General features: G+C 39.1%; 1 protein-coding gene across 2 annotated transcripts in view; it reads left to right on the forward strand.

Annotated features, from left to right (window-relative positions):
- Nucleotides 1–27,816, forward strand: part of osbpl5 (oxysterol binding protein-like 5) — a 36,364-nt gene that overhangs the window by 370 nt on the left and 8,178 nt on the right. The window contains exons 2-9 of one of the 2 annotated variants that reach the window (XM_028407780.1): nt 9,004–9,065; nt 23,485–23,640; nt 23,863–23,936; nt 24,802–24,882; nt 25,076–25,177; nt 25,381–25,584; nt 26,107–26,191; nt 26,277–26,439. In XM_028407780.1, the coding sequence (XP_028263581.1) occupies nt 23,505–23,640; nt 23,863–23,936; nt 24,802–24,882; nt 25,076–25,177; nt 25,381–25,584; nt 26,107–26,191; nt 26,277–26,439 (845 nt within the window). In that variant the 5' untranslated portion in view covers nt 9,004–9,065; nt 23,485–23,504. Of the gene's footprint in view, nt 1–9,003; nt 9,066–22,232; nt 22,366–23,484; nt 23,641–23,862; nt 23,937–24,801; nt 24,883–25,075; nt 25,178–25,380; nt 25,585–26,106; nt 26,192–26,276; nt 26,440–27,816 lie in introns of those variants that run through there. The other variant, XM_028407781.1, reaches the window with a different exon arrangement.

Below are 27,816 nucleotides of genomic sequence, written 5' to 3' on the forward strand. Positions count from 1 at the left end.
GCGTCGTTGTATTTGGAGAAATTTAGTCAGTGATGATAGTAACGTTATCTGAGTGTGTGTCTGGTTGGCTGTCTGGCTGAGTAGTGGCTAACGTTACTAGCTTGCTAACCAAAGTGAACCCTGTTCTCCACGGTGCTCTCAGGACCATGCCCCATGCGGCTGCAGCCTTGCTGTCACTCGTTTGCATAGCAACCATGAACCTAGCCGATGCCGAGAGGTGGCTGTTACAGGCAAGGGTACGGACCTATTCTGGTTCTCATGTTTATTCATGTTACCTCCCTGTTGTCCCCTGCTTCCACTGTAATGAAACTGGAGCGACGAAGAAGCGATAACGCAGCCCTGTGTAGTGCATGGTGACATACCACTCAAAGGAATTGTGGTTAATTTGCTTCCAAAACAACCTCCATTAGTCAGGGGATTCACAATTCCCTGTATACCATTGGGATGGCTTGCTAGATGCGACGTGTTGCATGCATTATAAAATGCAGACAAGGACTGCAGAGCTAGTAGACATTTAAATGTCATATGTGTGTAGTGCAGGCCAAGGTATCTTCTGCATGATGTAGCTCTTCTGTTGCGCAATGCCAAACCTCTAAGCTCTGACATGGGCACATTTCAGGCATATAGTAAATACCCCCAGTCTTCTATGCAGAGAACTGCTGCTATCAAAAAGCCTTTATAATGTGATGATTTAATTTATTATGATAAGTACTACACAGCTACTGTACATCAATCAAAAAGGGCATTGGGCATATATATTGATATCATGCGAACAAGTATGGTTGAAGTGTTATAAAAACAGTGTTTATTACATATCTTGTGTACCAGAAGTTTATTTTCTTCAAACTGGTAATATGCGAATTTACCAACACAGAGGCTATAGAGACATGCATTTGTGTGTGTGTGTGTGTGTGTGTGAGGCTAAAGTAAAAACAAAACGGGACGATCACTCATTATATTATGATCAGACTGTTTAAATGGTTAGAACGGTGTCGGTTTTGAATGGTCGTCAGACCATGCTTGTGGTATTAGAACTTGAGATAATGACTAACTGTAGATGATGGAGATTTTTTAGTGCCACTTTGCCTCATCCTTCTTTAGTTATTTCCATTACAGTGCACCTCATCATCATCTTTAATCATGTGGTATTATGTAGTGTTGGACTGTGCTGATGATGAGAATAACAGTGGAGTGCACTTTAGTTAATAGTTTAAAGGGTTACTGGAATGTGTCACTTAAAATACAGGGGGGGGGTCTCAAGGCACAGGAGGAAATGATTAGCATTAGAGGTGGAATGTTAGGTGAGATCTGGAAAATTTTAGAAGAGTATTGTTTTGCACTTTGTCTCAAAGCTTTGCAGGTTTTAATTTGCTGTGGCACTATAATCCTTTTGGGATCTATCTGCACTTTAACTCATTGCACTAATATCCTGTCTCTGTCTCACATGGGGAAAAAATTGATGCGATATTGAATGTCCAGCAAAATGTCAGCCTGGAAGTAGTGTCAATAGCAGTGAGGGTAACATGGGAAGCGTTTGGAGGTCATTAATATAGTGTGACCATCAGAATTAGGTCATGGAATCATTAATGACAAACACCACTGTTGTTTACTCCTTTAACCCTGATTTTGTTTAGATCTATTTTGTCCTAAGTAGGATATATCTCATTCTCTTTATCACATCCATTATTATTATTATTATCATCATCATCATCATCATCATCTTTAGGTTAAATAGAGCAAACAAACACTTATTCTGTGTTTTAATTTTTTTTAACTTGGCTTTAATAATGCTGAGAGGGTTTCTGTGCTGATCTGTCTGGTCATGACATGTGACAGTCTACCTTAGCCTAATCAGGTGGGGACATTTAATGGTGTTGGGCCTTAAGCCTATCAGCTGGAACTGTGGCTTTGCTCTGCTGTGAATGACAAATGGAGAGAGAATGGTGAAGTGAATAAAAGAAAGAGGAAAAAATAGTGGGAATGTAAAAAGCATTTTGAGTCACTTTCTGTGGGTGTTTAGTGCTTTTTATTTGTCACTGCTTTTTCTAGCAGGAAGACACAGCAACAGATGTCCCGACTTCCATGCTGTGCTGTGAGGGATACATTAAAAATACCCAGTCCAACTGCATGGTGTAGATGTGCTCCCCAGGAAGCCATGGACCTTTGTTGATTGTCGTTCCTTGTTTCTCACTTCATTCTTGTGTGTGTCTAATCACTTATAGCCACTAAGAATGTGGTAAAACAGTTAAATTCATATTCTTTCTGCCCTTGTATAAACTATTTCTTTGAATCTGACCACTCCTCACAATGGAAGTGTCCTACTCCAGAGTTGATAAGTGGCTCAGCACTGTTCCAGTTCCCCAGAGATCTAAATGCTTTCCCCGAGATCTAGTGGGGGAATCTAGGCTAATACCGCTCTATATTGAATCTGTCTTTCTGCCCCCAGAGAGCAAACGCACTTTTAGCAGCCTTTATAGTGCCAAGATTTCTGTCCCTTGTCTTGCAGATTTTCTTTTCAAATAATATTATGCCACTTTAAGCTGGCCTTTATGTCTAAAAGCAGGTCCCTTTGTCACAGAATGTCATTTTTTCCCTAGGAGAAAACTCATATCTGAACAAAGAATAATAGGATGCACATTGTGGCCTTGTGATTAAACTGGAGTCTTTGTATAGATATTCTGTAGAAGCTGTATTTATATAATTTGGAATGTGTTATAACTCTCTATTCGATGCAGATCGCCCACAGCCCATTTATTTTACCTGTGTTAATCTTTTTTGCTGTTCTTAGTGTTGACACCAGGATTACAATATCATTTAATGTCTGTAAACAGTATTCTTTTGTGCTGTTACCAAATTAATCTGGGGAAGCTGCTTTCCTTTTTAATTAAAAAACAAATAACTTCTGTAACCTTAACGGTATGTATATGATACACAGTATTTTACTATTTACTTACTGCAGAACCAAAAACACATTTAGGATTTTCAGCATACCTCCTGACCCCAGGACCTTGGCTTAAAGTTGCGGGTGTCTGTATTTATAGAGCATGTTTGACACCATACATCTACCACTCTTCTTCCCATAAGCTCAAGGCAGCTAACACCTCTGCAATCAATATTCCCCTCTCACATGCCTTTAGCCTATCCTGTGGAACTTTTGCAAGCCTTTTATTCAGAACCAGTGTCGCACTTCAACATAATTAGAGCCTGGTGGAAAAACGAAAGTAGAGATTTTTTTAAGAGTTGTCAGTTTGAATGATGGATTCTTTTATGTCTGCATATAGGGAATACGGACATTAGAGTTATTAAATAAACATGTTTGCTTGCCGATGAAGTGGAAGGGTGGGGTCTGTACTTCCTGAATTATGCAGATTTGCAATATGTGTTGATTGTTGATAGACTCCATTGCCATGATTAACATTCATCTAATTATCTGTAAAATCTGTCTCTAAGTATCCGTCTCTAAAGTATGAATCAGTTGCACTTTTCTGTGGGGCAGTACTTGCACAAAGATTTGGTCCAATCCCGGAAAATTACTGGCACAGTTCACACCCCATGTCAAATGCTGATAAGCTGCATTTTTAAGGGATAAGCTGCGACATCTGTGTTGAGTTTACAGTGGGGGTTGTTGTAGGTTTTACTTTGTACACTGTATTTTATTATGAAAGAGGTGTTGTGGTGACGCTCAATTACGTCATCTATGTGTTAAAGCCCGCTTTGGCCTCTAGACTGAAACAGACTGACTCTATCTTTTGCCGTTTGCCTGCCTATGCCTTTATAGTACAGCATTTCATTTGCTACACAGTTGTTGCCTGCATTAGTTTAATATTACAGCTTTGCTGCATTAGGAAATAAAAATCGACAGCATCGTATCTTGAAGAGTGTTTACTAATGAATTGGTCAGGTGAGTAGAAAGTGCCACTGTTAGGTTAAAATAAACAGAAACTGGTAGCTGTCCTTGCCAATCAGCTACAAGGATCAAAGCGTTGCCTTAACCTTTCGACAGGATCTTCGGTTTCAAGACAAGGATAGGTTCCATGACATGGGGCATTATCTAAATGCAGCCTTATAGGGATACTCCACTTTTTTTGTCTTTTGGATTTATAACACCTGTCTATATGATAGAAAGATTATACATTTAATTTTTACCAGTTTGCAGCCATAGATGCCATTGAATCTGTGGTTTCCAGGTGTGAAAACTGTTTAGATGATTTTGAAATTACTTCTGCAAAACCTTTGTCCATCCAGTGTTAGTGTCCCATTGTCTCTAACATTCCCCCTACTTCTATTTTTTTGCATTTGGTAAACACATCTTGCTATGATCTTTGTACTAAAGACACAGAGGGAATGTTGATATCAATCTTCTTGTCTAACATGTGGTATGAAATCAAGTGTGTTTTTCAGTATTTAAATATATGTTGAGAAGATTTTTCTACTACTTAGGCTTTGGTTTTTTTGATTGAGCAATGTCCCTTTCCATATGTGCCAATATTTTCCACAGGCAACATAGCTACTGTGAACAGCACAGCTGATATAGTTTCTGCTTCAGTGAACATAGTGTAAACTAGGGACATGATTAGTGATCACATCTCTTCTTCATGTTTGACAAATATGTGCTACTTTGAAGCAGACATCTTAAGATAGACCCGCACCAACGTGTAAAAGACAAACTACATGGTTTGCATGGAATACTGCTATGTTTCCCATACAGTGTGAAAGTTCAGTGGAAACTGAATACCTCATTTACCCCATGGAACCATCTTGTGACAATCGAATGCTTTTAACACTCTCTTTGACAAGCCACTGCTGTTAAACAGGCTGGTCAGGAATATGGAAGTACAGTAGTGGGAACAGGCTGAAGCATGAACAGGACGATCTCAATACTTTCATATGTAGAGAAGTCAGATAAATTATAAATAGATTTGTTTGTATTGTAACTATAACTTTATTTTACAAAAACAAAAAAAAACTCCAGTTGAAAACTGGAATCCTTAAAGCTGCTCAGGGCAAACATGTCTACATCTGAGTTTGCTTTCTTTTCCATACAGTGTCTTCCTTGCTTTTCTGTCTTCATTTTGCAACTTGATTAATATTATTATTAATCTCTCCACATAAGAGGTGCATCTTTGAGATATTGCTATTAAGATGTAGGCACTGATAGTGACCTTCTGATAGTGCTTACCAGTTTTGTTGTGCCAACCTAGAGTTAAACCTAATGGCACAAACAACAAGTCCCAGGGTAGGAGGGCACATGATGAGCAATAATTAGTCTGTAAGGCTTTTGACTGCACTTAATGTTAAGTGCCCTTACCCCTACTGACATTACAAACAGTGAGTGCTCACTTTGTGTCCCTGTGTCTCAGCGGTCTGATTTTTCTGTGTTGGGAGAATAGAAGTTTATGGTCTGTTTTTTCTTAGTTGTTTGGCATAATAAGACAAACAGTTCTTAACAACATTTCTGAATACCAGTCCCATCATGTTAGATTAGTATGTCAGGTACAGACCAAACGAAGGACTCTGACTAATGATAAATTCTGCTGATGATGACTGGCTGAGCCATGTTTGACTTGCAGCAGCCTTAAGATTACATTAACTATCTGAAGCCCAAACAGTGTTTGTGCATTTTTCACTATTTTTACCCTGATCATTTCTCACCAGAATATAAATACCACATGTTCTATATGCAATAAAGTAAGTTGGAAAGCCATTAAATATAACAAAAGGTTGAATTTATTTGGGGATATACAATTGAAAGTTATCAGATAAAAATGCTAGAGGGTTTATGTGGCAGTTTTGCCAGTTTTTTACCACTACTATATTCTCTGTTGCAACACCTACTTCTAGCCTCAAGTTATTATTCACACCCTTCCTATTGTTTCATTTAACTGAGCCAGAGACACAACTATAAATCAGTGGGCAGGATCTGGCCTAGACCCTTCCTATGAGTCAGTCTTGGCTCTCTCTTGCTGTGAAAGTTGGCGAACTGACAATGCTCTTATGTAAATGTTACTTACTTGTATGCTGGGAGAGAATAATGCAGGGTACTGATGTTACAATATGCATTTAGCAGTTTTTAGGCCATCCATCACCATATGTGGGGCTAGTCCAGCTGATTGTTCCCTTGCTGAATTTCATTTGGTGCAGTTCTGTGAATATAAATAAAGTAGAAAGGGAAAGCTCTTTGTAAACCATGATAGTCTTTAGGACGGCATGCTTTACATTAGATATCTCGATTTAGCTCCATGTTCACCGGGCCTTTAGTAAGTGGCAAAAGCATGTAATCCCAGTAGACAATTTGATTGATATGACTGTACATGGTCAAGTTCTGTGTGATTAGTTGTGAGGGGCTTTTGAGTGGCAGTCTGGTGCTGTTACAGGTTAACTGTCTGTCTAAAGGCCACCCACGTTCATCCCTCGTGTTTTACCCCTTTTGCCCACATTTAGATTTGTCGGATGCTAATGATTAGGATGCTGCAAAGAAATAAAAAACTTTAAAACAGTTCTCAAAAATATTACAGAGGGTTTGGAAATCCTTTTAGTGGTCTTAAGTCTATTTGCAATCTTGCCTTTTATTTTCCTTGTGGCATGTGGTTACTTTCATTGGACAGTCAATTGGTCCTGAGAGCAGATACTTGACATCTGGTCTAATCTGATCTGAGAAAATGTGGGGCAGCTAGAAGTGTGCAGCGCTGGAGTCCTTTCATCTAAAGTATGCCACATTTTGGGTCACAGTGTCGTCCTTCACTTGTAGTTTGCACCATTTCTGCAAAACACTATTGGTTTTATACAGGACTAATAAAGTGGTGTTGTTTGTAGTGTGCTATTGGCATCTGGACGGATTCTAAAACCACTTCCATCTTCTCCATTTCTTTCTGTTTTCTTTTTCTTCCTGTCTGTGTCAGGACTGTCTTCGCGCTGCCTCTCTGCTCTGCTTTTGTCCCCAAGCACTGTCATCCCAGGGATTCTCTTTCAATTCACATCTTATTTAGGTTAGACAACATATTTGACTGTTATACTCTTTTGCTTAGCAGTAGGGTTTAAAGTCACATATTCCACCACTGCTGCTTAGCCCACTTGTTGGTTTGGTATTAGATTAATGACTAGGGGGAAATCCATTCCATATCCAGTAAAGTGGAATGTTTTCCTGTCTGTGAAATAATAATTTAGCAAATATCCCATGATATCTTATGGCCATTAAAATATATCAACTATTTATATTTAAGACTTGTAAACATATTTTTCTTAACCCTAACCCTAACAAAACAGAGGAGGAGCACCCTTGTCAAGGCTGGTTCTCTTTATATACTGTAAATATTTCAAAGGAAAACACTCAGAGCAGCTGGGCAGCACAAAATGGCAGCACTTTGTGGTGTTTACGTATTGCCAGTGCTTCTATGCTTTGTCATGTCTTGCATATTTCCTAGACAAAATAATTTAAATATTATTAATATCTAAATATTACCCAATATGATCCTGGAGGAGAAAAAAATGTTCAAATTTCCTAGAGAAATACTTTGAACTGCAAATGTTTGTCCAGGGGCCTGTTTTATAAAGCAGGTTTAGTGAAAACTGTGTATGTGAGGCCTGAAATTAGGGAAACTTCAGATTCACCATTTGAATAAGGGAGGTTAGTCAAACCAATTTCAGAAAGTGAGAAACCTGGACGGGAGCAGGTTTTCCTAAAGAATTCCCAAGTTTTACTTTACTTTTACAAAGCCAAGAAGCTGTTACATTTCATTCCCCCAGTCAGGTACATTCTAGCACAGACATTTTTAGTTAATAATTCTTTACATCCTACAAGTCGTTTTTTTTTTTGCTTTTCATATTGTTACATTAATTGATACAACCACAACCATAACCATACACTACCCACTTACAACTTTCTTGCCTCAGCTCTGCAGCTGTTTTTTTTTGTTTTGTTTTTTCTAAAAGAAATATGTCCAAAATTAAAAAGCCTTTTTAGCATCTGTTGGCATGGTGAATTGTAGTATCAGGGCTTAATTCAGGTTTGCTTTTTTGTAGTCATGGTGGAACTGTTTGACCCACATTCAACCTGCGTAAGAGTTTATTGAACTGATTCAAATCAGCTGTTCTGAAACTAGAAACTCAGTTTTCCCTGTCAGTGTAAATTAGATATCATTTAAACTAAACTTAAAGAGTTTGTTAAACCTCCTTAATGAAATGGGCCCTTGAACTGTAGTCAAGTGGTGCACATAGTTCTTCAGTCTGACTTTATAGGATGCTTATGTTTCCCTGTAGCAAGGCTTTTGCAGTGTTGACATTTCAGAATTTAGATCTGTTAGAAATTGTTTTAAAGTATATATTATGGGTGTGTGAGCATGCCCCTGTGTGAATTTATATCTGTGTGGTTTTTGGATTTGTGGCTTATCACACATACCAGCTGTTTGAGACTACATTGTTCTTTGCACAAGCACAATCAAGAGACATTTTGAGGGAAAAGAAAAAGTAACAATGGTGGATGAGAATGATAAATAAAACAATAAGCCAAATACAACCTGTTTAATTCAATTTAATTCCAGTTTTCCTGGATTCACATCCTAGTAGGGTGTGTATTTGTTTAGTGTAAGAGTAGTAGAGCTCCAAGAATAATAAAAAAATGATTGGTTAGTTCTTCTGTAGCTTCTGTTGACTTAATGATGGCTGGAGATAATATTGCCTCTGTTCATAAAGCATTTTATATTGTTGTTTTAATTTTAATTTTAATTTTAATTTAATTTTGTTTGACATTTTGGAAGATAATTCGTAATGAGTAGCATGTCACTGAGGCAACTCTTGTGGCAACTAATTAGCAGTGTATGCAGGTGGATGAACGAGAGGGATCTTAGCAGGTCCCGTAGGACTGGGATTGAACAGGGTGGGGCCTTAGCACAGTGGTGTGACCAGGAGGGGCATGGGAAGGAGAAGCGCTGGAGGAGAGGCAGTTTTTTTCTGTTTGCACTGTGTGAGTTAAAGTGAAACCTTATTCTAACTTTTGTGTCTCTGCAGGTGAGACAGGCTGCTCCAACAAAGACCTGTGGATGCTGTGTCTCCTGCGGCTCAAGTGAAAGGTAAGCTGAGCTCTCACATGGTGACCCATGCTTTAAATATCTTAATACATACACTCTGTTAAATTAGCAAGCTATCTGTTTTACCTGCAGTTAATTCAGTTAATTTATGAATAAAGCCAAAGGTATGAGTGTCTGAAAACTGTAGACCTGTTTAATTTGTGAACTTATTATCTCCCAGGAATCAGTCTACTTTCAAAATTTGACACAAATGCAAGCACATTTTTACCAAGTGTTGCCAGGAGGGATAACTTGCGTTCTGAGCAGCATAGAGAAGTAGGGCATGTCTCTTAAGGTGTAAAGTTGACTTTATTTTTGACACTTTTATTGCATTTTATCCTACTATCTTCTCAACAGGATGTGATCCTACTGTTACTTAAGTAAAGTTTGCATCAATGTTATTGTTGTGACCTCTGCATTTAAATGGCAGCAATGGTGTGTCAGAGTTGTAAAACTGGTGCACAGTGCAGCTTTTGAAAAAGAGAAACAGTCTGACAGAGCTGAGATCTGCGCGTTAGAGGGTGTGTCAGATTCACTTGGGTTAGAAAAGAGTAAATATTTGGGGTTGCACAAGGACAGTTGGCTACTGAATGGTACTTCAGAGAGATACGCAAAGCCTGAAAACAGGCAGTTTGCCTGGAGTCCACGTTGATCTTTCATACAGTGGCAGGCAAAATATAATAACTAGTTACTGCTGCTTTTTTCAGCTTCCCATGAGACACTGTGTGTTTTGGTTGTCCTGAATGGATAAGTGTACCAGTCTCTATGCATGTTGTAAAATGCTGCACTAGGAGCATTTAGTCGTTTGTATGGTGGAATTAATAACAGTGCAGATACCTCATTGTTTTGGTATCTTAAAATTGTGTTGCGATCATGTCAGTTAAAAGTTTCACATTATTTCACACAGCTCAAACATGGTGTCAGACAGTACTGTGAAAAACACAACACTGCTTGATTCACTCAGGAAGTGTTTTGGATTCGGCCATTCCCAAGCTGTTTATCTTGGCATGTGTGTGTCAAAGACATATGAGACTTAACTGCAAATTATACACTAACCAGAAAAAAACGTCTCAGTCTGTACTCTCCAGCTCACACCTAACTGTTCTGTTTTAGACTATGGGATTTAATGTAATGTTATAATGGATATAAACAGAAATGTCTGTTTTACATTGTTCACTTATCTCTCCTGCATTACATAACTTGGGTTTAGAATTATGTACGCATTTTCATACTCATTCACTGTACATGTACTGTATGTCAGCAGATGGAGAACATTGTATAATTCTTCTCAACATGTCTAGTCTGTCAGCGGCAGTAAATCACCTTTAATGTGTTTATTTCAGTCACTCTACACACCAAACATTTAACATTTCTTCTGTAATCATTTCGGTTTACTCAAGAAGTTAGTTAGTTTGATCAATAAATGTCTTATTGTGGTGTCGTTTAACATGGTTGATTTAAGGTATAGCGAGAGGTCTTAATAGGACAATGAGATATATAGGTCATATTCTATTTTTCCATAGGTCAAGATGTTGCACATTGTTTGCCTGGAGACAGTTCATTAAAGACCAGCCCGACCTTACAACAATTAAAGAAAAAGTAAATCCCAATTGGTTATCAGGCAGAATAAATTAAGGCAATTAATGCTAAATAGCATCACTTGTAGGCATTGTAGAACATGCACAGAATGTAGTACTCATCAGGCCCTTTTGATGAACAAAGCCAGGTGTTATTTAATGAGCTCACCACTGAAAGACACAGAGTAAGAGTTAATGTTTATTTATTGTGTTTTATCGTTCAGAAATGGCTGCAACCATTATTGTGTGTTGTGGTAGAAATGTATTAGTGCCACATGGAAACAAATAGGGCTGTTGTTGAGAAGAGAGTAAAAATACCACTATGTAAATGTCGATCTGTGTTGTATTATCTAGGAAGAAGCTGTCTTCACAGCTAAAAACTACCAAAGGACAGTACAAAATCGTGATTTACCATTTAAAATAAGAGTTAATCTGCTACTTATATTTATATAATATGCATGAGCACAGTCTGTAACTGTTTAGTTATTAGTTCTATAGAAAAAAATACTTAAATTAGTGCTTGAATTGTGACATGACTATCAAGTGAGTGCTTAACTAAAGGCACCACTTCTCTTAGCAGGTTGACCCAATTAGTTCTCATTATTTATTTATTTTTTTCCAAATCATGTGTGACATTATGCATTCCACTTGGTTTTGAGAGCACCCAGCAATCTAACATTGTATAGCTGGCCAACTTCCTTTTCATGTCTTTTGTGAGTGTCTTTCTTTCCCCAAATGAGAGACTTAATGAAAGTAGCGTGTGAACCATGTTTGTTTACTCCATCACTATTCCTGAGTGGAAAGAAGAGTTAGAGGAGCCCCATGCTAAGATTAGATTCTGTTTTCTTAAGATGGTTCCAGCTAATGTAGTGACAGAACTTATTTGACCTGCTGGTTTAAACTTCTAAGTGTCATGCTACAGTGCATCTGGAAAGTATTCATAACGCTACACGTTTTTCACATTTTCTTGTGTTGCAGCCTTTTTCCAATACGGATTAAATTAATTTTTTACCTCAAACTTCTACACATACCAGAGTGAAAAAAAATAGTTAAACTTTTGTAAATGTATTTAAAAAAAAAAAAAAAGAAAGTTAAACAATCCAGAGTTGGAGGTCTACGGACAACTCCTTGGACTTCATGACTTGGTTTTTGCTCTGACATGCACAGTCAACTATCGGACTTTATATAGACAGGTGTGTGCCTTTCCAAATCCTTTCCAATCAACTGAGTTTACCACAGGTAGACTCCATCTGAGGCTTGATTATGGAAACAGGATGTACCTGAGCTCAATTATGAGTGTCACTGCAAACACTGTGAATACTTATGTACATGTTATAGTTTATTTTTTTTTTAAATAATTTTGCAGAAGTTTAAAGTTTTTTTCATGCTGTTTTTGTGTAGAATTTTCAGGTAAAAATGAATTTAATCCATTTTGGAATAAGGCTGTAACAGGGAAAGTCAGTGTAGCGCTTTTAAAACTTTCCAGATGCACTGTATTTATGTCCTTTACTAATTAACAGTGTAGCTGGTAAAGTCAATGTAAAAGCACTTTATTTATTCAGTTAGTATTGGCCCAATACCCAGTTTCTTACCTGATGTGACACAGACCTGTGGCAGACGTAGAAATAATTGCAGGACTTGTGACAAAGAAACAAATCTGCTTAAATTTGAGAGGAAAAAAAGGCAGTATACATTTTTTTAGTCATTAATTAACAGCTGAAAAATCAGAAGTCTGTATGTTCGTCCTATCCTTAACTTCCCCATCTGGCTGTTCTTTGCTTTAGCATCATTAATTAAAGTCATTTATGCAACACCTTGTCATCTTTTATCTCCTGCCTTTTGTCCAGACATGACATGAGTCTCTCTCTCTGCTGGCATCTTCCTCCCAGTCCCTCACACCTCCTGTCTCTTTAGCTGACAGACAGAAGTACTACTGACCTCACCACCACGCACACTCCCCTGAGGAAAACACTTGGCCTAGCCTGAAAACAGGGCTGGTTTAATTACACAGGCTCCTTTTCCGCTTCAGTATTTTTCTTTCTGAGCAATGTCTAAAGATAATTTTTACCCTTTTACCATAAAAGGTCCTTGTCCTACTGCAAGAATCATTTTAATCGTTGTACCAATCCCATTTGGAGCAAAAGAAAGACTCTTAAGTTGTACTGCCTAAATATTTAATTGAAAATGTGGTGGAATGTGAAACTTGGCTTTTTAATGTCTTGACCTTAGTAAAGTCATTTCAATGATATTCAATAATATGGTCAAGCTTGTACAGGAGTATTTTATGCAATGGTAATAAAATCCTATTAGTACTTCCCAAGTAAAAGGACATTCTGCTTGACTTTTAAATGGGTACATGGTGAAAAAACTCTAGGTGGTCTTATAGATGCCCTCATCAGATAAATGGCTTATGACCAAGCAGCAGCCTCTGGGGCTCAGACTTGAAGCCAATGTGTAAGTGTGAAAAGTTGCAGTTCTCACCGCAAACACTGGGGGCTGGCTCCAAAAGCAAGTCAATCCCCATAGACTGCCATGTTAAAATGGCCAACTTCACAGCAGAAATAAACATGTTTATAGCCTGGTCAAAAAACCAATTCTGGTCTGAACTGATAAGTTCCCTTGTTGTGTCAACTGTACACAGGTGGTTTATTCTGTTACTCACTAGTTTTATTCAGACTTAAAATTATGCATAATTATGGGCGTTACTGCTCTGAGTGACAGGCGGTTGCTATATCACAGCATGAGTTTCCTGCTTCAGCAATCATCTGCCCGCCTCAGCTCCACTCCCCCTCTTTGTCCATATTTGGAGTTTTGGCATACTGTGGCGGTGCCAACATGGCGACGGTTGGGGGCTTCAGGAGGCTTAACAACAGCTCTTCAGAAACAAAGGGTGACGTCACAGAAGCGTTGACCATAGTTTTTACTGTACAGGGATACAGAATGGGTCATAAGCACTGATGCTTATGACCCATTCTGTATCCCTGTACAGTCTTGCATGTAAAAAAAAGTCTAGAGCCTTCCACAGGCAGACTTCCCATTGAGTTAAGATATTTAGATCATCAGCTTGATTTTGTTGGTTAGTCTTAGCATTCTAAATAATTTTACCCAAATCAGTCCTTTGGTAGTGGGTGGAATGTATAAAAAGGATGTTTATTTTTGATACAGTATCTTTGATTTGAGAGGTGGGACACTGGCAATAATGAAAGCAAGGATGTGTCAGAGCAAATCAAAGTCATGAATGCACCCCGTTTAAGTGCATTGTTGAAAGCCTTAAATGTTTTAGTAGTATTCATACATGTGCACCTCTCTGCATTTTAATGTACACAAAGAGACAGTGCCTGGCATCACGGCAGGGCTCTCTTCCATCAGCTTAGTCTAGCTGGGCCTGCTTAAAGCTGGTTCTCACACACAACACCCCTGGCCTGGATCCAGTCGTATACGCAGCCAGCTGGCTTGGTCTGTATACCAGGTCAAACATGGCTCCAGTGTGTGCGTCTTGGGACCTGCTTTCTTATTCGGAAGTGGATAAATCATCCAGACAATTTGCACATGTATAATAATGAATTGGACTGCACAGGGCAGGTTTCTAGGTGGTTTTAAAGCATGTGAAGCATACAGGTTTCAGTTTGTTTTTAAAGGTTCATGAGTTCTTCATAAAGAGCCTTTTTTACTGGAAGTCAGACATTTTGTTGAGTGAGTTTTATTTATATCAGGTAGGGGAGGAGCTCAAGTTGCATGATGGTAAGATTAGGGCAGAGGAGCACAAAAAGCAAGATACTTTGTGATGTATACGATTTGCGTGTTTTAATGTGACTTTGTGTCCTGGCCTACTTTATAGGCTCTGGTTTCTTTGTCTTTTCCCTTCTCGCTGACCAAAGTCACTCTTCTAAGAAACTAAATGTGTCCTGAGGGAGGTTGGGTCTCCTGCCAGTAAAACCTGAAGCACAAGGAACAGTGGTGGCTCTTTAGCTAAATACCCCCGTCTTCTTTCCCTCTTCTTATGCCAGATTGCCAAACACATTTGACAACTTTCCTGAACTTAAAACAAGCCAAAATCTGTATAAACAAGGGAATAACACATATAAGAACACCATTAGGTGCAGTCCTTGTCATTACTGTATCAGCATTTGGGAGGCACATGCTAAGTAGTACAGGGTGGATATGGTGGTTGCAAGGGTTGACCCTGGTTAGACCCCACCGTGGGAACAAAGGGGGTTTCCTATTTTAAGAAGGATCAAATGAGTAGTCTGGCTGGGAGGCATTTTCTCCATGTGAGTTCCCTAAATCATGCCTGCACCTCCACAAGTCTCAGAATAGAACAAATCAACCACACATCCTCCCACTGAGTGTCACAAATTTAGACCATGTGTCTCCTTTTTTAACAGTAACTGCAGACCTAGTTTACATTTCTAATGTCCTGCTGGAGATTATTAGAGGTTTTAAACATATAAAATGTGCATGCAGTAGTGTGTCGTAGTTTCTATGGCAATCCTTTGAATATTCAGTTTTAGTACAGATTTGATGGAGCTGTGATGATCACTTAGTCTGTAATATATCATACAGGGTTGGTCAAGGCAGATGTACTACACGCATTGACCAAGTACCAGTGCCATTAGTTGGGTTTATAAAAACTGTAGGCTATTTCGTGTCATTATCATGACTTAATTTCAGATTTCTATGCATGATGCTAAGAGGTCAACTTGTATTTAAGAATGTTAATGGTTTGCCACAAGTGTGCTGGTTATGTTTATATTTTTACATGTAATGTACGTTTTTGCATTATTCATCCTTATTTTTTGTTGATTATAACACCTGCATTTAGAACACTTATTGTTACCTTAAACCTAAGACCTAATGTTTGACAAAGTGTGGGGTTGGACTTGCACACTGCAAACGGAAGAACAGCTGCAGCATTTTACCTTTTTTGTTTAAATGAGCGGCCCGTCTTCTATGCTATGCTACAGCATTCATTGTTAATTCCCATACTGTACTTTGCAACACCCTATTGGTGTAAATCTAGGTCATATGGCCATCCATTAGTCCTGTCGCCACTGGAGACTGGGGTTAACATGGTTGGGGGTGCTGAAGGGAGGATAGATAAAGCGATGGAAGGATGAGGGAGTGTCTGGACTTAATCTGTGCCATCATATTAGGAACAGCTGGCTTGATGCTGGCTGTCAGTACTGCACGGCTCTCACAGTCTCACACAGACAGAGCACATGCTGCAGTGCTCACATGTAGTCAAGGCCAAATTTGTGCTTAGCTGTTATTTACTGTATTTGTCAGAAGTGGATTTTTGCTTGGCAGAATTGAATGTGACTTTCAATATTATATATCTCTTTTTTGCCTGATGAATATCAACTCTAAATTGTGGCATTCAACCTGATATGATATTTTCCATCTTTGCTGTGGTGTTGTCAGCATTTGAGAGAATTACTAGAATTTGTGGAAACAGTAGCCATGTCTTTTCAATGTGAATTTAACTGGGAACAGCTAGTCCTTAGTCCTTCCCCTGTCCTCAAACTCCATTAGTTATTTATAGTCTCAGCAGGTTAAATGACTATTGTGATGTGTTACACCTGTCATTCCTGTTATTAAACAGAAAATAATTCTCTTGGGTCAGTGGCAGTCCAAGTTATGCTGTTTAGATTCATTGGTCATTCCTGGTTGCCCATACACGGAGAAGTGTTGATCAATGTCTATTTTTGTGTAGCCATGTTCACTCTGGACAAAGTCCAGAGAGTCATGTCTGGTTGTTGTTCTGGGTTACTCTCTCACAAATGTAGCACACAGCAGTACATTGTTTGTGCAAGTTGCATTCTTACTTACTGCAAATATGTTTTTTGATTTTGGTCATTGGAGGCATCCAAAATTATTGTTTTTGGAATGATGTCATAGCTACATATATTTGAACACATCAGTAATATCAGCATGTGGAATGCAGTATACAGGCAAGTAGAAAAGTGTGAGGCTATTAAAGTTAATGCAACATCTCAACATCGTCAATGGATCAACCAGAGGAGAGACAGACTTTGTGTATAGTATAGTCAGATCTGTCAAGCATATTAAAATTATACAGGTTAGAACATGTCAACATGTTCCAACCCCGCACCTGCCTTCCCAGCTGGTGTAATGATTACTTAAAACAAACAGGGCCCATGTGACAGCAAGTCAAGTGCTTTCACCTCGAAAAGGTAACTGTGGATCAGACGCTTTTGTTTTTATTGTGTATTTTTTATCTGTCCTTCTCACAGTTTAGTTTCAGAGTTAATGTATGACACAGGAATGTGTTATTGATAGACCTTGAGCTATAACCTTACTGTTATCTTTTCTACAAGATGTTCTTATCACTGGGTAAATATTAGCCTAGCACCTCAGTATGTAGCACAGTGGTTGCAGTTAATGTTGGTCGAGCCTGGCAAATCTTAAGTATGCACAGTATTCACAGTGAATTATATGAGTTGAATTGTATCACATCTGCTGATATTCAAGCATTAATAAGAGGTCAGTAAGAGTAGAAGTAACTGCTCAGAGCAAGAAAAATGCTGCTTGAATTTCAACTTTTAGGGGTTTCTAACATTTTTCCTTATCACAGATATAAAAATGAGTGGACCTAACCTTGGTTTGGCCCTACTTGTATGTCTAAATAACCTTCTACTCTTGAAGTTAATGTTTACCCTGAGAGTGGCACCCTCACTGTTATACTCAGACACTTTCTGTTTTATATCAGCCATGAGTGCACAGTTGTCAGCCTCAGAAATCATGTATGTAGCTAGATGTTCAGATTTTATTTTGAGATTTTTTTTTTTTGTCATTGGATTATATGCTCATACATATGCTCTAGTTATGAATGGTGTGAACATTTTTCACATTGGTAATGAACTTGTAACAGCACCAGAGTAACCAATTACACAAAACATTTTACAAGAAAAGAGATGGCAATAATATGGAGGCTTAATTTTAAAATTTACATTGTTACATCTTCCCCTTAATGAGCTTTTGCTGTAAGGCTCATTTTGGAAGCCTGTTAGCCTCTCTCTTGTGGTGTGCCTGAATGTGTGTGAAGCTTAGCTATGTTTTCTTCAGATGCTGCTACCTTCTTCAGACAAAGTTTACAGATTCCCACTAGGCTTGTGCAATTAATCGCCAGGAAAAACTGTCACCGATTAATATTTGCCACTTATCGATTACGGCGATTAGTGCCTTGTCATGATAATGCATTTTTGTGTGCGACGTACTCTCACCATCACCCGCAAGCACGCACATGTGAGCCCACAATAACGATAATGGCAGAAGGCAGTGGTATTCAGTTAAATGATGCGGTTCAACGTCTGTCACCATAAGCCGGAGTACAAAGAAAGCCGAAGAAAGCCGAATAAAGCGCAACGAGGCCGCAACGCCAGCTACAGCCGTAGTATAGTGCCACGCATGCATACGCAACATTAGGGGTGGGCGATATGGCAAACATTTTATATCATGATTCTTTAATGGTAAAATCACGATCATGATTTTATCAAGATTTTTTTTACGTTGACACTAATTTGCATGTTTCCTTGTGAATGACTTAAGGTAGCGTACTCTGTCACTTCTCAAAAATCTGTCAGTAGTAGTAGTTAAAAGGCAAACAACTCTGATAAAGTGTATGCAGTATTAGTTTTCAATAAACATGAAAATAACAATTACAGAACAAAATAAAGTTTTATTTCAATAAAAAAAGACTAATGTAATTCTGTAAAGTATTATTCAACAGTCCTTTAAACAGACTGAAGTGTGCCTCCTAAGGTTAAACAATGAATACAGTATTGAGTTTTCATATGGAGCATCTTTATTAAATGCCTGCGTTATCATTGTTTTGGTAAAACGTCATTAGCTGTTGCTCACACACACACACACAGGTTTAGAAGAGCTGCTGACGGCAGAACAGCAGCGAACCTGAATATAACGAGCTGATAATGTTCAGAGAGGTGGGCGCGTACGTGCTCGTAGCATTATAATACATACGCATACATGCGGCCCTTCCACTGCGACACACGTTGGGCACACACACACACAGGCTTAGAAGACGCGCCGCTGCTGCCGGCAGAAACACCACCGAACATAAAGGTGTGTAAAGGAGTTCGTTTTAGGGACCAGTTCCACCGTTTTCTTTTCAGGGACAGGGAGGCTGTCATTGGTTGGGCATGTTCACATTAAGCGCACTGAGAGTTGGCCGAGTGAAAAAAAACGTATGCGTCTGCGCGAACATAGAACTGCAATTAATAGAAGGTGCTCTACGGTAAAACGATCTGTCCGTTCTGGCAGATCGCCGACACTATCAAATCTTTCACGATCATTTATCGTCAAATCGCACACCCCTACGCAACATGCATTAGGTGTGAAGCGTGGAGCGTTAGTTGTTGCCATAGTAACTGTGTTTGCTCGTATTAAAAGAATGAACTCCGACTGGAGAAGCTGCCTCCCTAACTTTATTTAAGGAATCCACAGCAAGATAGGAAAACATTACAACAGCGAAGTCTCCTCCAGCAGATATTGGAAAGAATTCCATTCAGCCAACATACATTTAAATGTGGAATTGTCCGGTTTGTTTGTAATGTTTTTTTCTGCTGCTGTTCTATAGTATGAGTGAAAACATGCAAGGACAAAGGACAAAGGTATTTTAAATGTTTGCTTCATTATTATTTTGAAGCAGTTTGTGCAGTGCATCTGTTATCAATATATATATCAATATATATATATATATATTTATATATTTATATTTCAAACATGGCTGGTTTGTGCCTAATCGCTACTTACCAGCTTTAGAATGAAGTAGTTAACTTGACTGATGATTTGTCAGTATCATTTTAGAATAATGTGGCAATTTAGAGTCAAAAACGTGTAAGTGCAATTGTCATCAATTAATCGTCAAATTAATCATTATCAGTAGGCCTGTCACGATAACAGATTTTGCGATTAATTGCCAGGAGAAACTGTTGTGATAAGCGATAATATTGTCGTTTTGAGACCATGTTCAACTAATATAATGATAACAACATATAATGCAAGTACACCCTTTCAAAGATCGATAAACTCTAATTTCTAAAGAACATTTAACACTGGAAAGGCCCCCAATCATCAACACTATTAATATTAATATTAATAATACTAATGTTGATATTATTATTATTATTATTATTATTGTGGCCTATTACCATAGCTTATCTGAGCATAGTCAATGGAGTTAAGTCAATCCAACTAGCACGTCATGAGCAACAGAGAGCAAAACAACACGCACTCTACCTGCTGGTGGGAGTGGGCTCACCTGTTTATGCGCACATGTGTCTGCATGTGTGTTTGTGTACGTGCATCGGGCCGCTGCAGACAGCTGCAGTGTATTTTAAAAACGCCACAATGTAGACAGAAACCACATAAAAGAAACTGATAGCAGAGATACTGTACTGATGGGTGGCGCTGCCGCGAGTGCCGCAAGTCAGAAGGCAGAGAACTTCACTCGTACAACACGGACTCTCTCTGATAATAGCACGTTGTATACATAAGCATGTTTAGTCTCGTGGTGAATTGTGTTGAGGTGCTGAACCGGAATTGTGCAGCTTCGGAGCTCCAGCGTCTAAGCCCTGCAACCCTGTGATGCAGTGTGGCGACGCAAGCTGACCGTGGTCTGCTCAGAACATCACATAAAAGTTACACAATGAGTTAAAAAATAAGAACTACCCGTGACTGACACATTTTAAGACAGACCGGACTTTGCACACTTTATACGCTACGACCCACCGGAGTGACGCCTTTTGTCATCCAGTCTCTTTGGCAGGGGGAGAGAGAAAAAAGAGAGGAAAACAAACGAGCGTGAATTTATCAGGGGCAAAAAACAAATCAAGCCCATTTAAAGTTATTGTGCAATTATTGATAATCGATTATGCTTATCGCAACAGGCCTAGTTATTGGCTAAATGCCACAATAAATCGTAACTAGAAAAGCATTTCCTGAAGAAAATGCAAGTTTGATTGCTGCAGCTTAAGCATTGCTTTGAATGCTGATGTGAAGGATTGCTCTGAATTGCTGGAGAATCTGCAATCTGAATTTAATTTGCTGAAACACAGTTAAGAATTTAGATAGATGAAGCTCTTATTTGGAAAAGTAGAAAATGTTTTAATTTTATGAAGATATGAAAAAGAAACAGCTGAAGACAAGAACAGTATGAAGTCATGACCTTAAAGAATAGCCTGTGAATATACCATAAGAAAGGTCTGAGGCTGGAATAATACCATAAGACTATAAGAAGCACAGGCTGTGTGATTTAAGTGTGGAAAAGTAGTATACAGCTGAAGGATGATGAATATGACGGATATAATGCTTAAAGTCTGATAAAGACTACAAATATGGCTGCTTTGTATGCTTCTTGTGTGTCAGCCTGTCACCATGGTAACAGCCCTGCCTGCCTGTATCCATGGCAACCTGAATGTTTTTGCCACTATCACCCAACCCTAATTCCCACATTATTATTAGCTTTTACTTTTCATCCTCACTCTTACACTATTGTGTTAGACTCCTCCCACACTGTGCGGCGACTGTTCCTTATGCTGTCAATAGTAGATACTTTCAGTGTATAAACATAAGGACTTTCATCTGAGTATTAAAGGTAGGGTGAGAGTCAGCCAGATTTCGAAAGTAAACACACGCCCCTTTCTCTCTGAGCTCACCCTGAAGCCATGCCTCCCAATCACATGGAGACGCATTACCTGTAGACTAACTGTGGCCTTTGACTTTGGCCATCATGCACGCTCTCTGGTGCGCGCAGAGCAGGAAGAGAGTGACAACCAGCCAATACTCCGTGCAGGGTCCACCCGGAGGATTGGCTGATGGTTTTAGCATTTTATGGCTTCCACAGATGATTAATATTCTTGGTTTTAATGTGAAACTGACAAACTAATTGCTTGCTATCAGATTGCAAAGAGAAGTTAAACTAATTTACCAAAAAGTGCATCAGATTGAAATCTTCTACCCTACCTTTAATAAGATAAAAAGGTAAATAAATGTTTTTTATTTACCTTTAAAAATAGTTGGTTTGATATAATGTACTCCTCAATAGTTTTTCCCCCTACTTCTGATTCAATGAGTGAGTCAAGTGTTTGTTTTGTGATTCTGTGTTGGTGACTAGCGCTTCACTATTAGTTCTGCTGGGAATGGCTAGTTGGAAAGGAGGATTTTATCTGTTCTCTGGCGCTACATCATGTGAATGCGTAATCCTCCCTTCAGCAACAGTAACGTAGGCACTCACACACACATACACACTAGCCATAGCCACACACTTTTTACACTAGCACTTACTTAGCACAACAATACTGGCATGTCCTCCATATATGCACAACCAACAATCCCAAACAAAATGCAGCACTTTAAGCATGCAAGGATGTCACACCCATATTTCAGGCTCATTTCCATGCATTCTGCACCCCATTCAAGGTTTAGCACTGTACTACACAAGCACCCATGCACTGCAGCAGTAGAATGCTATTTATAGACCTGCCCCACAAGGACAAATAAGCCTCCTGTTAAATTTACTTTTCTCCCTCATGTCTAGCCTCTATGAAAGGACAGGCAGGCAAAGAGCAGAACAAAAAAATATCTGATTGCAAGATCAGAAATAAGAAAGGAGAGGTTCAGCATTAGTCACAGAGCCAGGCTAAACCATGGAGGGAGGCAGGGAGTGGTGTGACAAGTACACAGATGTGAGTGTGCCGTTGTATTTGTAATTTGTACATGAATGTACTTGTTGAAGGATGTTGCTCGTTGTTAACAGACAGCACTCTGTATGGTTTACAGGTTTTAGTAAACTGTGTCACTATTGCCAGTATGTAGACTTTGACATAGTTTTCTCAATGGAATAATGTGGGAGAAGCAAACAATGAATCAGCCTGTGGATACAGTCTAAGAATGAATTTTATGTAACACACTGTTCATGGATGTGGTAATTGAGGACTTGTAGGCGAGACTGCTCTGTAGGCTGAGAGGAGAGGGTCTTGTCTGCTGTATATGCACTGAGTGAAAATGAATGGGATTACATTGATCTAAAGATAGCACAATGTGTATGTCCAGACAGACCCAGGTGGTAACAGCTACGCTCCATTAAGCTCAGCATTTTACCATCAGTTCTGATTTGCCACGATCAGCTAGACATCCGTTTGAACAAGGGTAATGATCTGTCTGGAAAGAGTCGTGACCCTGCAGTTGTTAATAATATGCTATGAATAGTTTGTGACCTGTCAATAGTTGCACAGCTCAGTAGAGATGAAAACAGGCAAGGGTGTGCACACCCTTATGGTTTCTTGTGGTTGTTTATGTCTCTTTTATGTGGCCACTGTGGCCAAAAAAAGTATGAGTCATCCTCTAAGTGTTCTAAATTAACAACACAATAGCAACAGGATGTTGGGTAGCATGAATCTGAACTGTACGAGTTAAGAGCTGTGGAGTTTTGTTTGTTTGTTTTCTGATAGAATTGGGGGTAATGGTAGAGACTAATTCAGCTTGTTTGGGCCTCCATTTGTCATATCCTCTGACAATGTACAGTCTGAGCTGCTTGTCACTGCCATGCACAGTGACATTATGTGGACAGGCTGACCAAGTCCTTGTACAGTAGATCTTTGTTAGTGTAAAAGAATAGTGCATGGGCGGGGTTTCAGACAGATAAATATACAGAGAGAGATTAAGTATGAACAACACAGATTCAATTCTAAAGCAGGCGAGACTTGATGACAGGATGAGTAGCTGTTTGGGAATTGTGATTTTTGCATGCAGGCATGACATTTTGTTCTCATCAGAACTTTTGTTCTTATTTTTTCTCCCTTCAGAGGACGAGTAGGTTGTCAGAATGAAGGAGGAGAATTTGTTCCATCGGAGGTTTTCTCTGTGCCCCAGTGCCACCTCCCCACCTAAAATTGACCCCCGCTGCCTCACTCGAAATCTGTCTTATGGAGGAGACAACGACCTTTACAACCTCAGTCCAGGTAAGAGGTCAATGCTGTCAAATAGAAAGTAAAATGACCAAATGATTGATAGTGATAGTGATAGTGACGTGTGCTAGTGGGTTCCAGTGTCGTGATGTATTTCATACAAATCAACAACACTGCTGCTTATGAGCTGCTTTGGTGGCTGCCATGCTTTAATTGTCTGTCAGCAGGTTTATTCAGTTCATTTGTATGTGACTGTGTGTTGTGGGTTCCCACCAGGCAGTGAGACAGACAGGAACGGTCTCTCCATGCTGAGTAATGAACTTAGTCCTGCCCAATCACCAGGCAGCAAGGTAAGAACACAGTTTCTGATTGGGCAGCTCAACAGCTCACTATAAGTGACTCATTAGGTGAGCACACACTGTTCTGTGATTTCTTTGCTTCTCTTTGCTCACAGTATAACAGCCAGAATCATCTACAAGATACTGATAAATCTTGATTGTCAACTAATCGTCATGCATTTTAGAAGGCAATTATAAAATATACAGGATTAATAAATGAACATCAGATGTGTTCATTTTAGGCACTAGCAAACCAAGAATAAAAAAAACATTTGTAAGTTTTGATTTTGCACCAAAAAATAAAGACTGTGGGATTTTATGTCAGGGCCATGGTGGGAACTGTGTCGTTAGGACTACAAGCCATATTTATGACAACCTGGACCCATGTGGTCCTGGTGCTCTTTATGTTCTATTAGTCCTAACAATATGTCTTCATTCCTAAGTAATACTCATAGGAATACATGTTTTTAGTGACAACCGGGTAATCATCTTGTCTTGTCTCCTCCCCTCATGTCACATTGCCTCACCTTGCAATATTGCCTTTTTCTATGTGGAATAATTCACATGCACAGTTGCATCTCTGCCCTCTTTCCCTTTTCCATGCCAAAGTCCTTATGGGACAATTGGAGACTGAGAACAGACTTACCTTTGCATGTTGTCTTGTTTACTCGGTTGAAGTTGTGTATTATGCTTTAAGGATGTCTTTTTTTACACACATGTAATATGTTTCAATGTGTATACTGGGATAATAATGGTACAGTGTAAGTGGTTAACATCACAGAACAACCTGCTAGTATGGGACTATCACACATCACACAAACATGATTCCCTGCCTCTGCCATATACAATGATTCTCCTCATTCCCATTCATTCCCAGTCTGAGTCCAGGATGTTTAATGGTGTTGAGAAGGACTGCCCCTCCCCCACAGAGAAGCTGGCCCGGAAGGAGTCACTCAAGGTACATTTAATTTCTTCTGCTTATGAAACACATGTGACATTTTGAAAATAATGTGTTAAATGTACATCGTCTAATCTGTACCCATGCAGAATGTTTTTTTGACTCTGCTTCCATCTAGTGTTCGTACTTTCAGGTCAGGCTTCTGACTAGTAAGGGTAAAATATATTTATGTATGCATGTGTTTTTTTAACAGGTCCAAAAGCAAAATTACAGACAAGAGAAGAAACGGGCAACTCGAGAACTGTTCAGTGCACTCAAAGACCCTAGTGTTGTCATCATGTCTAACTGGCTAAAGGTATGCTAGAGAAATAGTAACACACTGTGAAATGCACACTTTGTTGATCATCCTGATATGGTGCATGTAATTGCAAGAACTTATCTTTTTGTGTCTTCATATTGTATCTGGAGCCTATTGTACTGCAAGTAGCAGTTGTGAATTCTCACTCTTTGCATTTGTGTATTTCCTGACACTAAAATGGCTTCCCATCTCTTATAAAGATCCGTGGCTCGTTAAAGAGTTGGACTAAGCTGTGGTGTGCCCTGAAGCCTGGAGTGCTTTTGATCTACAAGACCCCCAAAACAGACCACTGGGTGGGCACCATTTTGCTCAGTGCATGCAAGCTGATTGAGAGACCCTCCAAGAAGGATGGCTTCTGCTTCAAACTCTACCACCCACTGGACAAATCAATCTGGGCTGTTAAGGTCAGACATGTTCTTCTCTTACTTTTCATAAACTCTGTGATTATATACAGTATAATAAAAAGAATCGGGTCAAACTAAAATCTAAGATAATTAAAGTATGACCCAACACCAGAAATTCACTGTTTGAATGTGATTTCGAGCATAGTTTTGCTTATGCAAATGCTGATGTAAGATTGGACAAGTGACCTCTAGTGGTAGCATTAAAAAGACACTGGCTGATTTTAATGCACACTAGCACATGAGAAATTAACTATATAAATATATTAATGTAACATACATTATACACTTTTTGACATTTTACTGTATATTTCCTGGGGAAAGGAAAAAAATGTATTTCTGATCATGTTTCGTTATAGTTTGTTTTATAGAGCTTGTTTTTTCTGATGTTTTTAATTTTAAGTGATAATCCTCCTGCTCAGTAGCTTGTTATTCTTATGGCCCTTGAGAGTGGCATTTGTGTCTGTTGGTACTACAAGAATAGATAGAATAGAGCACGAGTTACAGTTTGATCCATATGCTTAGGGTCCCAAGGGAGAGAACGTTGGCTCCATCACGCAGCCTCTACCCAGCAACTACCTAATCTTTAGAGCCGCGTCGGAATCTGATGGTGAGACTTATGTATAATTGTTGAATTTTAATGTCTACTTTTTAAAATATTTTTACACTGTCTCTTAAATCTGTCTGTTCTCCAGGACGGTGTTGGATGGACGCCCTAGAGTTGGCTCTTAGCTGCTCCAGTCTCTACAAGCTGACAGCCAAAGCTGGAAAAGAGGGTGATATCAGCACATCATCAGAATCTTCCCATATTCTCCAGCTGCTGCAGTCTACGGCACTCACGGACACAGAGTTGTTACAGTAAGAACTGCACTCACACACCTTCAGGCAGAAAGACCTGTGGCATTTCTAGCAGAAATATTTAAGTTTAAGTCAGTCAATTCCCAGATGGCTGAAATAAACTGTGTGTCCTTTCTGGTGGTCGGCTCAGAATAACAGCTGAGGAAGCATGCACTCCCTGGACAATATGTTTTTGATAAATAGAAAACATTTGCTTTCGAAGCCACAAGGTTGCAGAGTTTTTGCTGTGTTTGCCACACAGTGTGCATTATGCTAGTAAATGTTTCATTTGTTTGTTTAGTGATTAATTGGGCTTGCTAGAAAATGTGTGAGGGGGATTTAAAGAGTGTGTGTGTGTGGTTTTTTTTGTGGTACTCAAGTGGTCTATAAAGGATATAATATAATAGGAAAAGCACAAGTAGAATAGACAATACACAGACAATACACAGAATAGACATTAAGTGTCATAGTAAACCCTGACAGGTAGAACAGCTAAAAGCATGCAGCCATTAATACATCCATGCTTTCATTGCTTGGGTTAAACATCTGTTGTCACAAGATTTATTGGAAAGCTATATGACCCATATGTTTGAACATAGATCGGTGTTAACCTATGTGTATATCATGTAATGACATATGTGGCACACAGGTCATAATGATTTAACATGAAGACATAAAGAGTCATACCTTTTAATACCATTAGTGGGTATTTAATTTGTGGGTTTGCGCTGAATTCTCTAGTTGGTTTACTGGACCGATCATTCTTTTCAGGTGAGTGAATGTCACGTAAACCCTGATACAGCGCATGTCTGTCCGAGATCCTTAGTTACACTGTCACCGCTGTGCAACTCGTTATGAGACTATAGCTGTGTCCTCCGGAGGATGCAGACCCTGAATTGGGACACAGTTTATGTAGCGAGTGTTTTTATTGTTGCGCATACGTTGCTAATGTTGTGGCTAGCTTCCCATATTAATCCGTCACTCAGTACGAGTATGAGGGAGGCGTAGCGTAGTGTTGGGACTTTTACCCGTGCATATTAACAACTCAATGATAGTGTTGTATGTATTACGTGTGATTTTGTATCTGTACTGTATCTGTACTATCTCGATCTTTCTCATAACGACTATAACATACCTGAGCCAGACTGAACGGCTGATTAACAGCTGATACGTCACACATAAACAAGAGTGGATGAATCACACCTGTAGTTTAATGTAGTGTAATGGTTTTTATAAATAGATGACAAAATACTATAAGAATGTTTTCTTTAGATTTAATCTATCATTTTACATTAGCGTGCGTGCGTGCGTGCGTGCGTGCGTGTGTGTGTGTTGTTTTCTTAAATTGGTTTACCGGACTGAAGTAAATTGTAAGACTACTCACAAGCTGTCTTCACT

Source organism: Parambassis ranga, chromosome 6 (assembly GCF_900634625.1).
Source record: "Parambassis ranga chromosome 6, fParRan2.1, whole genome shotgun sequence".
NCBI classification, from domain to species: Eukaryota; Metazoa; Chordata; class Actinopteri; family Ambassidae; genus Parambassis; species Parambassis ranga.